The sequence below is a fragment of the Monopterus albus genome, unplaced genomic scaffold (assembly GCF_001952655.1).
Source record: "Monopterus albus unplaced genomic scaffold, M_albus_1.0 scaffold87.1, whole genome shotgun sequence".
NCBI lineage: Eukaryota > Metazoa > Chordata > Actinopteri > Synbranchiformes > Synbranchidae > Monopterus > Monopterus albus.
This window is the reverse complement of record NW_018127967.1, coordinates 685,407-702,386: the sequence shown is the minus strand read 5'-3', so window position 1 is coordinate 702,386 and position 16,980 is coordinate 685,407. Positions and strand designations below refer to the sequence as shown.

The following is a 16,980-nucleotide window of genomic DNA, read 5'->3' as shown; positions in this document are numbered from 1 at the left end:
GTAGGCTAGTGGTTAAGGCGCAGCGCTCTCACCGCTGCAGCCCGGGTTTGAATCAGGGTTGCGTCAGGAAGGGCATCCGGTGTAAAACATGTGCCAAATGTCAACATGCGAGTCGTCAGTGTGACGATTCACTGTGGCGACCCCTAAACGGGAAAAGCCAAAAGTGACTTTCTTTTTAATAATTATCTATATATTGTATTTAAAAACTTTAGAGAATTTAGAGAATAAATCTGTATTTGAAGAACTATGACCAAGATTTGTAGTGAGCAGAACATCTTACAGTTACAATAATCTTATTGATCCTACAAACTTATGTAATGGAGACACCATTTCACAATTACCTCAAACATATGTGGCATTTTGTACTTACTCTTCTTGTTATTTAGTGGACAACATACTGAACATTTATCTGAAATAAGTTAGTACAGGCCAATAAGTCCATAAGCCTTAGACAGATACATAACATCTCATGTGAATGTGGTTTCTTATTCATAAACTATGCAATGGTTTTTGCTTAGTTTGGAATTTAGACTTAAATGTATGAAAATCTTGCTCTAGCCAAACTTTAATCATTGCTGCAGGGGCTGCTGTCATTAAATGAGCCAATATAAACCACAGCAGCAACGGGTGATGTATAATGTGTACGACTGTCATATCTGCAATAAAAGTGGCTTCTTCATACGAGTGCATCCTCAGAACCCAAACCTGAACAGTTCTGTCCTCACAGAACTATTTTAGGAAGGAAAAGAGAGAGGACAAGCATGGAAGACAGGAAAGCAAGCAGACATGACAAACAGACATGGCAGATATCAAGCAAGCTACAGCAGAAGGGTGGAGGAGGAAGAGGAGGAGTAGGGGGAGGGGACGGGAACAGGACTTGCGCCACTCACCACTGGACCCGGTCTGCCGTCTAACCCATGAGCCCCCTGTATAGCGTTGTACACAGTTAGAGAGCAGAGATGATGGAGGAGATGGTAGGAAGGTGGGGCTGTGACTCAAGTGACTTCAAAATTACATTTAGATGATGACAAATGAAGGGTGAGGGAAGCGGTGGAGGTAAAGTGAGTGACAGTCATGACAGTAACGTCTTTGATGGCTGATGGCCATACTGTTGGTCATTGTAAGGCTCTGTACTCTGTTTTCACCTTCACTGACATGATATACAGTAACATCATGCTTGTAGATCTGGGCATTTGGTGCATGTTGGCCCACCTGCGAGGGTGGTAATAACCCCATATCCCCGATTATTCAGACTAAGATTGCCTTCTTGTTAGCGTCTCTCTGTCTTTGTTGGAAGGTACACGTCTGGTGTTATTCTACATTTTATGTCAACAAATCCTATAATAAGATTAAATCCAACAATGTGTAAATATGTCTCTCAATACGTTCTTCCCTACCCTGTCCTAAGCCCACCTACAAAGAACTCCGTTTTTAATTTCACAAATACACAATTAAAGAAAAGGATCAGTAAAACTAGTTAGCTAGCTGTGTTATCTAAAAAAAACTACTAATCTCAGCTCTAAGTCCACAGTCTAGTGTTTTCTGGAGCTTTCATCCATATTATGCTTCTCATAATTAAAGAAATGATGCAAACTTGGTTTGGTCCAAAGCTCCAGAAAAAACTAACCCAATACATGACAAAGGAGATCTACACAGTAAGCTGGAGAAATCCTTCCCACATACATCCGATAGAGAAATATGCTCTTATTTAAACTAATCCAGCTGTTTACATGTCATGTAAAGTCAGGTGTTTTCCTTGTACTACAGTATATGCATGCAATAGTGAAGTGTGCCCGAATTCCTCCTGCTGCTCCTCTGTTGACATTTTGCTTTCTGTGTAGAGACAGTGGAACACTGAATGAAATGTTACAAATACACTTACAAATACTGGAACATTGCTTTGAATTACAACAGAGCAGAGTTTACCAAGATGCAAACTAAAAATGCATGAAAGTACTGGTAACTACTAAAATACCACTGTTATGTGGTCAGAATGTTAAAGCTCACTGATGAGTGGTCTAAGCATTACACAGGTAGTGTTCTGTACTACTTATTGCGTTTCTGTGTTTGCTTGTATCTGCAAAATATTGTTTATAACCTGTGTGTTGTCCAACTGGTGAATGTCTTAGTATGCTTCAGTTTTATCTCTTGCGGTATTTTCTTTCCCCTAAACACTGAGTCAGAGAGGTGGGGATGAATTTCTTTTTAATGTTTTTGATGATTTGCATACATTTTGTTAACCTGCAGTATTCTCTTGGCCACCATAGAGTTCATGGGGTTGTGTTAATACTCTTGACAGGCTGGTGAGCTGATTAGAGTGGACAGTCTTGTTCAGTCTTGCTCATAATGAAAACCTGCTGTATGGCCTGTAACAGTCCAACAATGAACAATGTGAGTTTGACACCATTTGAAAAGTATGAAAGGATCCCATTTAAATCAGCCCAAAGATGATTTGGATACCATTTTGAATAATGTCCATAATGCCAGTTGTTCTGTAATGAAGCAGTGATAATTCCTAAAATAATCAAGATTAAATATGAAAACAGACAAAGCTACCCCAAAGAATGTTAAAGAACTGTGAAATGTGTGAACTTACAGGGAGTCCCAGGTGGCCTCTGTCTCCCTTGTCACCCTTCTGACCAGTTGCTCCCCTTTCTCCTCTGAGACCTATGCCTGGCTCTCCCTAAGAGACAGGGTAGGAGAATCACTTCCTTACACTTTAAAGCATAGAATAGCTATGATTCAGACAACTGAAGGAATATTTAATCAAATGTAGAGCAGGAGGATAAATATCTCACTTTAGGCCCTGATGGTCCCTGAGATCCCTGAATAAAACAAAAACAGTGAGATTAGTGTCACCAATCTATACTGTTTCACAGTCATGCAGCCCAGTCAGCACCCCCCCTTCCCATGCTAGTGTTCCCATTTGCTGCCACTGCAAGCCACAGGTAAATCTGAGTTAATGTCAAGAGATAAAAATTGAATGAAAAGCATCTTTAAATGCTGTTTTGAGAAATTGTAAAGACATGAATAAAAACACAAAGCTTAAAAAATACTTAATAGGTTGTTTGTCACTGTGTTGCTGTAGCACAAACTGCAGGTGGGGGGCTGGAAGTGATTTTCTACACAGGCCGTACTATCACAAGCTCTCAAACTGCCTATAGTTTGTGTCATTTATGGCTGATCAGACCAATCACACTGACAAAGCAGATGAAGCTTTTACAGAGTATCAAATGTTGTTGGTCATAAGGGGGAAATGCAAGAAACTGACCATAAAACTCTGGTATTGTGTCAAACTGTTTCCCCCGCCCAGATATTTCTCTCCTGTTAAACACCGTTTCCGTCGGTGACCCCATCAGTGATCAGGGCTGGGATAAAGTGAGATTCAGGGAAACACAGCTAGACAAGGGAACACACTTTGACACAACAAGGACAAAATGGCTTGCAAAGCCTTTGTCTGGGACAATGAAGAGTGTAGTGGGCTAATGCTCCACTGTGCGGTGACCACTTATGTAGCTAGCTAACTGCTACTCTGCTGTGCAAATGCAATGAGCTGCAGTGACTTCTCCGTCCTGCTTCGCGATGAACATTCAAAATCTTTAGTGGTGTCACTGTTGAATGTTTTGCTGCTAGGTTAATCCACAGGACCATAGACATACTGTACATTACATAATATCTATGCACAGGACAATTTGCCTCAGTATCAGGAAAGGCTTTCAGTTCTGTTGAAAAATCCTCTTAACATAAGGATTATGTCTCATTTATGTTGTGATTTTCTGTTTATACCCTAATATATTTTAAACTAGCATAATACAGACTGTATCTGCTTATCACTTTCTGCCTTCCATCTGATTTTCACACATCATAATAGTCGTGTTTGTAAACCACCTATTGCACATTATTATTACTATGTTTGAATGTAGCATGATTATTTACAATTGCTAAGTTATTAAAGCATTGGAAATTGCCTTATTATACAGTATATAACTAAGATTATATATAATAAACTAAAATGAAGGCCCAGACACTTTGGGTATGAATAATATTATTTTTACTGCATGTATTTGCTGCATCGGTTTCTGTATTAAAGGCCTGGCACACTCAGAGTCCTCCCCACAGGTGTTTTCACTGAAACCTATTAAATGTTTTCAGAACTGTGTGGGTAGATTGGTTTTGAATAACAACCCATTCTCTGCAAATGCAATGAGCTGCAGTGACTTCTTCTTACCCACCTATACCCACTACTGCTTCATTAAGTTTGGAATTTGCATGGAATATTTGACTCACTGCTGGGCCAACTGGTCCTGGAGGTCCTGGGGGCCCTGGAGGACCGTAGATCTACATACAGACAGACACAAACATAAGCAGCAAGTGAGTTCTGAAAATATTGCTCAAATATATTGTCATAATGAATTGTGCAAATGGCACCACTGGGTTAATCAGTAATGCTTACCCTGTCTGACCTTCCCAATTCTCCAGGCTCACCTTTAGGACCCTGTCACAAAAGGTAGCAAAAACACAGAAGGACACAAAGTTGAGATATAGTCCCTCATCAGACAAACTATTAAAAGAACGAAAAATGAACATTTTTTCTGGATGAATACAAAATGTATTCCACTGTTCCCCCTTTCCCAAGTCAGTGACTAGATCAGCAAACATGCAACCTGATGGGGCACCATTGCGTACCATTGCACCAGGTAATCCAATAGGGCCAGGGACCCCTGTAGCCCCCTTTTCACCAGTAGGGCCATCTAAACCCTACAGAACAAGGAAGGGGAAATAGACATCATGACAGTGGTAGAGTGTTTCAGTTCAGGGATTGAGAGCTGATCTTCATGTTACAAAGCAGAAAACACTAATGAGGACATTTTTTTTTTTTATCCAGTTTTAGCTTCCATCACCAAATCTTTACACCAATCAACACCAGGGGCAGTAAAGTGTGGAAAAAGGGAAGGGGTCTGAATGCTTTCTGAAGCCACTGTATATACAAAGGCATTTATTACCTGGCTGTTGTTTTTAATTTTTTCATTTCATTACAAAAACAAATTAAACAATTGAACAACATTGTACGGCACCCTGCAAAATAACTTTTTAACAACCTTTTTTTTTTTTCACAGCCCAGTATTGATTTTCTTTGTTGTACGGAAACACTGTAGTCAGGGACGCAATGCTGCCCATCCATAGCTAACTGTCCAACCTACAGACAGACACAACTAGCTTTAGTGTAGGCTCTTGAAGTAGCACCAGGCTACAAATAGTATGGTACTGTATATGGGGGCTGATCTGGGATCTACACCACAGTGACTTAAGAGTTATACTCATTTTAAAAGTCTCAGTGCTGGGATCTCTTCCAGGCCAGTGAGTCTGTAATTAGATGACAAGCAGTCAAATGAAAAACCTGGAGACTTCCCTCTGGATAATGACAGACAGGACTCAGGCTTTGGTCAGGGAACCCCAGTGAATGAGACGATGTGTGGTGTGCGGTTAGCACGGTCACTCACAGGTGATCCAGATGGACCCATGTCTCCCTTGTCTCCCTTGGGTCCTGGGAAGCCCATGACACCACCCTCCCCTCTAGGACCTTCAGGACCGACCGGACCTGCGGGACCAGGCTCTCCAGGCTTCCCTCTGAGTCCCTGAAAACACAAAAGGCCAGTGTCATCTCACATAATTTAACTTAAAAAACAAGAAGCTATGACACAGATATTTTTTACAAAAAAATTTTAAATGGGGAGTTTTAATCATTAGTAATCACAGACACACACATTGTGTTTCCATCACTTCAGGGGACATTACATTGACTTGCATTCATTTCCTGGAAACTCAGCCTAACCTTAACCATAGCCACTATTTGTCTAACCTAAATGTAATGATTTTCATTTTGGGGACTTGGATGTGGAGTCCCCACAAGGTGACTGTGTAAACAGATTTATGACCTCACAACATGCGCAGGTCTCACACACACATACATTTTTTTTTTATCATAATTAATAGACTTATTTCACATTATAGATTCATGTAATAATTCAACTGCCTGGATAATAATCTTGAGTATCTTACCTTCTCACCATCCAGTCCTGGAGGACCTGGTAGACCAACTTCACCCTAAGGACAAACCAAATCTGGATTACCCATCAGACAAAGCAGGGACTAATCCCAGGGCAGAACATCAGCGGCGCGGGACATAATGTACATCAGTTAGTTTCAAGTAACATGATTGCCTGAAAATTCGTTAGCTATGTTGGTGGTGTTTCAGTCCACCAACATAGCACAGCAGCAGTTACTGCATTGTTTCTTTTCTCATTACAACTGAGAGATAAATGTTAGAAAGGAATGTACAATTTTGTGCATTTGACTGGGTAATGCAGTGCTTTACCAGATGATGTCAGATTACAAAAAACTGAGCCATCAGACCACTCTTTCTGTGGTCAGCTGGACCTCCTGCACTGGCAGCCTTGCTGTACCAGGAGACTGACCCCGTTCAAATGACCGTGAGTGATGCACTGTCACCTCACAGCAAGAAAGCTTCAAGTTTAAACCTTGCAGCTAACCGCAGCCTTTCTGTGTGGGGTTTGCATGATCTCCCCATGTCTCTGTGGGTTCTCTCCAGGTACTCCGGCTTCCACCCACAGTCCAAAGACATGCAACTTAGCTTGACTGGTGACTCTAAACTGCCCCCAGGTGTGAATGTTTGTGTGTGGTTGTTTGTCTCTTTGTGTCCGCCCTGAGATAGACTGGCAACCTGTCCAGGGTGTATACACCCAGTGTCAGCTGGGAATGGTTATCATTCTGAAATGTCTCCTACCTTGGCACCAGGGGCCCCTGGAGGTCCAGGTAAACCAGGGGGACCCTAGGAAGAGAATAGATCACATGATTAGAAACTCAGAACATCATTAAGGACACTTCACACCCTGGATGTTCACTCTTTCAACTGCTGCTGTCAGGTAGATGGTTCAGAGTAATCAAATCAATGACCACTAGATTCAAGAATAGTTTTTACTCAGTAGCAGTTACCACATTCAGTGCTGCTAAAATATAATATGCCTGTGTGTGTGTGTGTGTGTCTGGGGGAAGGGGGCGGGGGTGGTGGTGATGGGGTGGTGAAGTCTGTTGTTTATTTTGTTTTTTAACGATTGTTTTAATATAGTTTTATTTCATATGTTATGTTTTTTTTATGTTTTTGCACCGACTCTAAAATTTCATTGTACGTGTTATAACGACAATAAAGGATTATTTTATCATATTAAACAGAGCTTCCTGTAATGTTTGCAAAAGTTACAATGAGCCCTAAAAAGCACTTACCATCAGGGGTATGTTGCGAATGTCCTGTGGAAGAATATTAAATATTAAAAATACTTTACATCATTCTGTAGTTTTTCCACATCTACAAAAGTGCAACTAAATAAGAACAACAGACATTTTCATTGTTGTGGATATCAGTCTTTCCTGGTTCTCCATTTGGGCCTGGAGCACCCTATAATGTGAAAAAGATCACTTGTAAGCTCATTTGTAAATTCTTCATGAATGTAATAAGCATTTTGTGTATGTCAACATTTGCAACATGTTGTCATGAACCTGCCCGTCATGACTTACTCTTGGTCCAGCTGGGCCTTCAGGGCCTGCATCCCCCTAGAGGTTAAATGCATGTACTTAGATTCTCCAGAAGCATTTTGAACTTGTTTTCTGCATAATGCTGTTTTATCTTACCTTGTCTCCTGGGTCACCTCTGTCACCCTGTAAGAACAATACCATACAGAGACTCTGATAAGCACTATCTCTTGTTTCTTAATAAATAATCTAAACTAGTCTGCATGTATTTGTCCACTAATCCAATTATTTCCTTTTACCTTGGGTCCCATTAGGCCTGGCAATCCAGGTGAACCTGGTTCTCCTTTAATGCTTGGTGCTCCCTTCTCACCCTGCAGTGCATGCAATACAAAACAAAAGGAATGCATGCATGTATGATTGTTGTTAAAATGAAGAAAACATAACATAAGGGTTGTACAGCACAATAAGAGAGATTTAGTCTGTGAAGCCACAGACAATGCTCAGAAATTACTTTACTTTTAACCCAAGAATGCCCAGGAAACCTGATTCTCCACACACTGGTCAAGAGTGCATAAAGGTAAAAAATGGTGACAAAAAAAACAACCACTGATTTGCCTTTTTTGTGTGTATTTCAAAATATTAAAAAATAAACTCACTGGCTACTTTATTAGGTACAGCTGCACAACTGTATGCAATTCAGTGCAACATCTCCACCTTAACATCTGTGTTTATGAAGCTCAAAATGTTTTAGTTATTTAGTTATTGTCATAAATATATAAATCCAATGAAATGTTCATTACAGGGGTCCTAGTTAAAGGTGGTGTTGTCCTGAGCTAAATTGTATTTAGAGGTGCCTTGTCTATGCAAATTCTCAGTCATCCAGGTCGTACTATGCTGAAAAAACTTAGAAGAAGGCATCTGGACGTAGTTTTAGGTAGAATACCTTTCCCCTCTCATCCAAGAGGCTTCATCAGTTCTGTCCGACCGGTGGTGAGCAGGAGGTATTTATCCCACTGGGTGGCATTTGACTGCCAACAATGTTCCCTAATGACTGATTTGTTAGGGTCTGGTATCGGTGAGTCGTTACCTGTCTTTGAACCCTCACATGTGGACCAATGCTCTAAACCAAAAAGGAGCAAAGAGGTGGAGCTCTCTAGACGGCTAGCGGCCAGCCACCAATGGCATGAACCTCCCACTTGTCACTCACAGTGACCACACCCTTAATTATGCACAACCTTTACTCTCACTATAATATAAATGGGCAAGTTATAAAAAAAATCATCCCCTGTACAGTTGTCATGGAAGGGGAAATTAGCTAAAGAGACCAAAACCAGGCTGTAAACATGATTTCTGCTGTAACCTTGGGCATTTTAACATGGGAGTTCATGAGCATTTTAATACTGGAAAAATGACAATCTTCAGATTTTTTGTTAACTTAAGTCTCTCAAAGTTTTTTCTTCCAGTTTCACTTCCAGTCTGTCACAGCTTTGGTATGAACATCCACTTTCAAATTCATGAAATCTTTTTGTTAATGAATAATCACAATAAAGGACAATCAAATTGGAAGATTGCCATTTTTTCTAATATTGATCCTTTTTAATGCCAATGTTTGTTTTTCAGTTACAGCTTTGTTTTGTTCTTTCAGTTATGGTTTTGTTTTCAATGCCAACCAAGTGAAATGAAAAAGTGATTGCCAGTCACAGCGTGAGGAACTCTCTGAAACTGGTTGTTAAAAACACACTCATTTACTGCCAGCCATCTGTGTTCTTGCTTCTCTTTTCAGATTAATGAGATTGTTTATAGATGATCTATAGTCACAGCTGGACACAAGGACAGATATAGCAAGGCTGGTAGAGGTCGATCCTACAATCCTGTTTCCCCAGATGGAAGAGTTGGGCTGTCAACTGCATATCTGATGATGCAGTAATAAAACCTCTCATAGCTGTAGATTGAGTATAACAAATTAATGAAAGTTGCAAGTCATATCTCAGAGAACTGTGAAGTGCTCTATATAGCAAGCATGGAAACGAGATGATGCACAAATTACACAGATGTTAAGGCAGAAGTGCTGCATTGAATTGCATACAGTTGTGCGGGTGTGGCTATTAATGTGGCTGGCCAGCCACTTCTACAAGCTCCTTATAACTAGTGTAAAGACAAAATATGTATTATATATATTTCAAATGCTTCAGTTAAGTTTTGTTGAACTTTCATCCTTGTCACACTGGCATTTCAAATTCTTTTGATGACATCATGCTGTATATATACCAAACATTCAAGCATTTGGGGTTTTTTAGTCTCTGAGTAAGTGTCGTGAACCTTTCGTGCCACTAGAGAGCAGGGCAACACTGCTCAGTGTGGTAAACCTAAATTGATAGCAGTTAGTTTGGTAATATATAGAAGCCACAATGCTGGAAGAAAGAGAGAAAGAAAGTCAGCACCACACTGCTACAGGCTGCACAAGTTAATGTGTAGGGGTGTTCTTACATGTTTTCATGTGACTGTTTTCTTTTATAATTGTACACATATCATATATTTCTTATATTTATTAGTATTGTACAGTAAATTATATTAATACAACATAAGCCCTCCTTGGGATGGGTTCTGTAAGTAAACAAAAACATATGTTTCAACCGTTTCAGTGTCTAGCAACTGAGTACTGCTACTTAATACTCAGTACCAGCTGTTTCTAATGAGCGTCAACTCCACACATCGTTAATGTATTGTTATTGTGGCTATTGTGTCAGGCATTATAGGTATGATTCTTGTTAAAATAAGCCCTAGGGCAACAATCTGTAATTGTGTAAAGTACAATATGTAGTCTAGTTCAACCAGAAAATCACCAGACAACACCTCAGATGTCAAAGCAGCAGCTACTTGTTAGCTGGTCCAGTCAGTCACCAAGTCAACAATCCCATCCTGTTCAGCAGTTGTTCTTAATGTCATCTGGCCTCATCTAACCTCATCATGCACCTGTATACTTAACTCCTACCCCACCACCATCACCAAACCCTCCTGCTTGTTCAACTGCTTTACTGCTATCCTGGCCACTGCTGCCTGTGTCCTGTTCCTGACTCATACCCTTCTACTTTAAATGTGCCCACGAGCAGCTATTTGTGTTCAGACCTATGGCTTGTTTGCGACCTGCCTTTTGGCCTTCACCTTTCCAGATTGTGTTTGAACCTTTTGCTGCCAACCATGATTCACTGACTGATTTTCAGCCTGCTCACCCTTGGTGTCTGTATTTGGCTCCTATCCCCTCTTACATAAACTATTGAGATTGGATTTCTCCTTGTTCCTCCAAAACCCTCTATCCACAAATGATTTTATTAATATAAGTAATGTATTTACTCTAATATTTACGTTCAGATTCAAAAAGGTACATCGTTTTAGGACCATGGATGTGCCAAGTATTACATGGAATTCTGTCAGTTAGATTAGGAACCACCTTGTGTATATGTTTTTGTGTAGGTGTAAGAGCAGTACTAAAGGAAAGCTCTTGGGTGGTCACAAAGGGAAATACTTGAAGGAATTATCCTCTGGAAACTGTGAACATTTTTGGACAAAATATTGGTATTCAGTATATTAGGACCAAAGTGCAAGATGGATAAATTCTATAATCTGTAACCCAGCATGTCTGGTTAGTTCAGGAAATAGTGAATTCTTGATTTTTTATAGAATTATGAGCTGAAAATGAAGAGTGGAGAGAAATCAGTTTTCTTCTGTGTCTGTGGCTTTGGAACTGAAGCAGCTGAGTCTAGAAAAGGCATTCATTTGCGGTCTGCATCAGGCAGATATTAATGGCCATTGTGGATTTTCCCTTGAAAGACACCGGCGGCCAGCTCTCTGAGATTATATATAGAACGATTTTTCCCAACCATACTCAAACATTAAGGATCAGCCTGCAAAAGCAATTTCCTTGTATTACTAAACAACAAAAGCCTTTCCAGGTCGCTGTTTCCTGTGGATACAGGAATATGCACTTTCCTTCAAGTGTTTTCCTTCTTTCTTCCTCTTGCTCCCATCTGTGAGGCTTAATGGAGAAAACACACACATACATATGGCTATGACTGCTTCGGTACTCATTAGAAACAAGGACACTGTTGAGTTACTGTTGTGAGGACATGAGAACTCAAACAGACGAGGCTTGCTCAAGAAACTCTGCCCAGTGAAAACATCTTAAAATTGTTCAGCAAGTCAAATATCTCTGTTCTTCTATGAAACACTGACAGGAGTTTTCCCCAGTACAGTTCTACACCACCACAACTTACATCTTCCATAATGACCATACTGTTGAGTCAACACTTTTAGACAGTTTCAACACATACGGAACATTATCACCTTTATGAAGGAGGATTTATTGTTGGACTGTTGTTATAATATTGATTAATTTACCAAGCCATTACAGTACAACTCCATGCCCTTACAAGTAGATTTAAATTCATGAAGGATTTCAGGTTATTTGTGTTCTAAGACAGATATTACCTCTTCACTACAAATGCCCAAAGAGCCTTTGTAATAAGGGACACATTTAATCCAAGTTTCAATCATCCAGACTCCAGCTGCAACTTCTGTGATCTCACCATGCATAAATAATCCTCGGCATGGCACACACACACAACCTCATGCCTGACTTTGACTTTCATCTTCTCTCCCCTCTCTTCTGGGAAACTGCTCATCTTTCTGGAGAGGGTATGGAAGCAGCAGCCCAGAGAAGCTGCAGCACACTAAAAGCAGACACCCTTAAACTGGAGGAAAACCAGGGAACAAAGAAGATCTGAATGTTGGTCACTGGACAGAAGTGGCAATTGTTGGCTTGGAAAAAGAATTAAACAGCCGCCAGTGGAGATTTCTCCAGATCCAGTCTCAATTATCATGCTTTCCATTAAAGGCTTATCATATACTGATGAAGCTGGCTAATAAAAAAACAAAACAATGTGCTAATAGTGGGGCTACCATAATTCTGACCCTTCATTTGTTGTTGATTATTATTCTGTGAGGCAAACCTCCCAACCCTGGATCATTATTAGCTTAGTAAATCCTGTGTCAGCACACTGCATATACGGAATGTTGAGATCTTTTATTCTTTTCAAAGAACTGGCAGACTAGTCGACGCAAGCAAAGTAAGATACTCTCTTGTTACATCTACAAATCTATCAAGGTCCTGTCCTGTGGAGCCAGCTCCAAGCCTCAGGCCTTCCTCACACCACTGATGTCACCTTCACTTATCAACCACTATCGCCATCCCCATTGGTGTCAAGTAAACTATGTACCACTTGGTAACATGGTCTTTGCTCATGAAGTGAAACTTGAGATGCAAATTCTGGTGGAAAGCTATTATTTCCAACAACATGCTTTATCTTTTTCGCACTTGCAAAGACTGACAGAAAAATTGTGGCTATGCAACAAAAACTATTTGTATCTCAAAACTACTGTAGATGACTGTGACTCTTTCAGTGTTCATTAAATGTTGCTTTATGAGTTGAGACATTTCTCATGTGTCTTAAATTAAACAAATTATCAAACTTGAATTGAATTTGTTCATAAAGGTTTTAGAGATACAGGTTCTGTGTATCTGTATATGTGTAGGGATTAGGGGAGTGTCTTCTATTCAGGACTGCAGTATTTCTGAAGTCTTGGCTATGGCTGTGGACAGGACATAGAAAATGATCTGCAACCTGTGGCAGCTGTTGGTGAAAATGAAAAGGTAAAACATCTTACCTTAATACCGGGATCTCCCTTAACTCCCTGTGAAGCAAAACAGAGACAAATATTATAACTCTAACAACAGACAACAATCATTGTAGTCCACTAGATGGAGGACAAGCTCTGGACAAACCAAAAGCCAGATGGCACCAGCTGCATATCTGCACCCTCATCTCAGTCGTTTCATGTGCTCATAAAGCCCATGACAGAAAACAGAAACCAGATTTTGGGTTGATTTCAAATAGTGCAATGGAAGAATAGTTCAAGTTTACAAGACATTATTCTGCACAGAAGCTCACCACTACAAGGTTCCTCCAACAGTCCCAAGAACATCAGAGGAACAGCTTGTTTCACTGTGACCTATACAGTTCAGCTTCAATCTCAGTTTTTATTTCTGGCTTCAGGCAAAATTCATCATGGTAAGGACACTGCAGCTTTGTTGTGATAGCAGCAGCTCCAGTGTTTGACAACAACAGCAAAACTGAGATGTTAAGAACACCGAATTAAATTTTTACACTGAATGAATTACTTGGTCTTTAAACTCAACATAAGCAGCTCCACTAATCAATCAAACATTTCTATAAACCTGAGCAGACAGACAGTAAATAACATGTTGATGTTTCCCCTATGCTTCATGTAGAGAATGCTGTGTGACAATATGAAGTCAAATATTAAACGGTGAATGTCTGTGGTGGCGTTTTAACCTCTTTTAGTTCACTCACTCACTGTTTTGGTTTTCATGACTAGCAGCTATGTTCCCATGTTAAAACCACTGTCCACTAACTGCTAAGTACAAACAGCAGACAAACAAGCTGGTGAGCATAGCGGATGCCCCTAGCACCTGACAAACCAGCTAGCTAACAGCTAGCTAACAGGAGAGTGAATGGACTTGCATTTATCATTTGGCCAGAAACACAGCTCCAGGTGAATGCTAATGTTGCTGCCACAGATATCCTCTTTTAAACCTCTATAACATTAAACTTTACTCTTTTCTTAACACCCACCCCACTCCACCCCGACATACACACACATTTTAGGCATCTCTTCTTTCGTCATCTATAATGCCCCCAAACTCTAGATTCTATTTTTGCCAGTTGCAGTAATGGCTTGGATTAGTGTAGAACAGTTGCTGAGTGCTTGTTGGTCTCCGTGTGTGTCCTTTAGAGGAGGTCTGTTGAGCCATGGAAAGGTGGTGAAGGACAAACATGTGGAGAGTGTCATGGGCATAGCTCACATCAACCCCCTCCACAGCTTCATAGCCAAGGTTACATTCTTCAAGCCGCCATCCACAGTGTGCATGCATGTTTGTGTCAGTGTGTGTGTGTACATGCTGTTTATCTCTGTTTATTCAATACTAAGAAGAATATTGTGCAATAAACCAGCCAACACTTTCCACTGAATAAATGTCAAAACCATAAATGCAGCAGCAGGTGCTGCCTGCAGGACTTTGTGAGGTCAGGGCTTCAGTATTCTTGTCAATTCAATTTTAAACAGTTCCCAAAGCTTCATTTAATATTTTTTATCATTGAATAAAAATGAAAAAAGTGATGCTTGCTGGACAGATGACGTGAATAATGCAGACAAGAGCCACACTCCTCATGCAAAAATCAACTGTAAAACTGAGCTTACTTCAGGGATGCAAGTTAGACAAATTAACTGCCTTACAGTTTTTTAGAATGCAAAACAACATGCACTCTGTGTCTCCATGGACAGTGTTTCCTCGCTGTGTTTGGTAGTGCAGTAGCAGCTAAAGACATACAAAATTAAATTAAATTAAACTAAATTACATTACATTAATAAAAACTACAATAAAGATACTTCATTTGACTATAGCTCATATTATACTTCTCCATAAAAGCTGTTGTTAAAGGAAGATCAGGTGAAATTATGGCCAGTATAGAAAAGAAGAATGTCAACAGTGACCACTAACTCATATCAATGTACATATGGGATTTGAATGTTGTATGTGTGAATGGTGTGAATGTTATAAGATAGAGTTTAAGAAAGCTGAATATATCCTTTAAAGCTTAATTTTAAACGCTTTGTTGTGCCCATTTGAACAAAACATGAATAACACAGTCAAACAGTCAAACAGTAATATAGTATCTCTGAATTTGGATAAAACTAAATTTATGGTATTTGGGAATCGTAGACTAGATAATGAACTTCAATTGAAAATTGGGGGAGCTAATATAGAACGAGTATATAGGGATCACACCAATGTAGCTTTCATACAGTCTAAATTGTTAAACTTTTTTGATTTAGTTGGATATAAGACTGCAGTGTTTATGTATAAAGCCAGGAGCAATTTATTACCTGGTGGAATTCAAAAACTATTTAATGAAAGGGAAGGGGGATACAATTTAAGGGGTCAGTTAAATTTAAAAATTCATGCTATACGTACAACCAAAAAAAGATTTTGTATTTCCATGAGTGGGGTAAAACTATGGAATAATTTAAGTGTGGACATAAAAAATAGTAATAGAATTGACAAGTTTAAACATAAATATAAAGGTATGTGTCAATCAAGATATATGCAAGAACAGGCTCAATGATTAATTACATGGAACATTGTGGGTGTGGTGTATGAATGTTAACACTCTGTAATAATTCTTTAGTATATTACTTGTGTGATGTAAGAATGTTAACACTGTTATAATCTTTTTTTAGTATAATACTTGTGTGGGTAGAAGTGAATCATTTACTGCTTGCAAACCAATGATGGTAAGATGATGTCATGGGGTAGGACTGGATAAGTCTGACTTCTTCCTACTCCATTCAAGCATGTACTAGGTATAAGCAAATGGGTATTGGGTTGTGTGTAAAATTATGTGAGTTGTCATATCAACTGTCTTTACATGCTTGAAAGAATAAATCAAATCAAATCAAATCAAACATGAAAAACTGGTAGAAAGTTAAAAACCTTTGGGCCTTCGGGGCCTGGAAAGCCGACATCACCTTGATCACCCTATGGAGAGACAAAGAGACAAAAAATAATTTCATACAGATTTTTAAAAGTTTCTTAGAAGCAACCATCTTCTCCTGGGGTACTCTAAAAGCCCCACTGTCTATCTCGTGTCTGATTTCTTTCTAAAATACCAGCTTAGTGCGTACAGATAAACTCTTTAACTTATGAAAACAATTACTGCTTCCTTCTGCATTAACCCCTCCAGGCATATGGAGGCACACCGTCTTTAAAAGCCTACCATTAAAAGGGGAAATAGATGTGTAGTTCCTTCTGTTTACAATGAAAAATCCTTTGGTTAATAACTAACCATTCCATGACTACCACTGTTTATGTCCCTTTTCCAGAGTTAAATACAGAAAAGATCTCACCTTTTGTCCTGGCACACCTGGCTCACCCTAGAGAGATTTTTAAAAATGTGTGTAAATCTCATATTCAGCCAATATAACAAATCCTGTATTTTACACTGACAGATATACAGATAAGCAGGTGGCTGAGGCCCGATTTGAGGGCTTCAAAGTCAAGGTTTCCACCTTAATGCGTCTCTGACTGCACCCCAGCCCAGTTATTACTGCTCAAAATGAAGCCTGTACTGTGAGAACCACTATGGGATTTAGCTTGATTTCCATAGTAAGAAGTATTTACAGGACTCTGTACATTTTTCTGACCTCACAATCTACATTCCTTCTTTTAAAGAACCCAAGACAATGAATGGACCCCATGGAGATGTACTCATCTAATCCAAAGGAAACAGACGTGTA

General features: G+C 39.6%; 1 protein-coding gene across 12 annotated transcripts in view; it reads right to left on the bottom strand.

Moving 5' to 3' along the window:
- Positions 1-16,980, bottom strand: part of col13a1 (collagen, type XIII, alpha 1) — a 124,953-nt gene that overhangs the window by 16,543 nt on the left and 91,430 nt on the right. For 9 of the 12 annotated variants that reach the window (XM_020607612.1, XM_020607621.1, XM_020607615.1 and 6 more), the window contains 17 exons: positions 16,591-16,617; positions 16,178-16,222; positions 13,270-13,296; positions 7,848-7,919; positions 7,708-7,734; positions 7,594-7,629; positions 7,418-7,474; positions 7,303-7,326; positions 6,806-6,850; positions 6,061-6,105; positions 5,502-5,636; positions 4,687-4,758; positions 4,454-4,495; positions 4,288-4,338; positions 2,799-2,825; positions 2,597-2,683; positions 891-926 (listed from right to left, as the gene is read on the bottom strand). In XM_020607612.1, coding sequence (XP_020463268.1) covers positions 891-926; positions 2,597-2,683; positions 2,799-2,825; positions 4,288-4,338; positions 4,454-4,495; positions 4,687-4,758; positions 5,502-5,636; positions 6,061-6,105; positions 6,806-6,850; positions 7,303-7,326; positions 7,418-7,474; positions 7,594-7,629; positions 7,708-7,734; positions 7,848-7,919; positions 13,270-13,296; positions 16,178-16,222; positions 16,591-16,617 — 855 coding nt within the window. The remainder of the gene's footprint in view (positions 1-890; positions 927-2,596; positions 2,684-2,798; positions 2,826-4,287; positions 4,339-4,453; positions 4,496-4,686; positions 4,759-5,501; positions 5,637-6,060; positions 6,106-6,805; positions 6,851-7,302; positions 7,327-7,417; positions 7,475-7,593; positions 7,630-7,707; positions 7,735-7,847; positions 7,920-13,269; positions 13,297-16,177; positions 16,223-16,590; positions 16,618-16,980) is intronic. The other 3 variants (XM_020607617.1, XM_020607620.1, XM_020607624.1) reach the window with 3 other exon arrangements.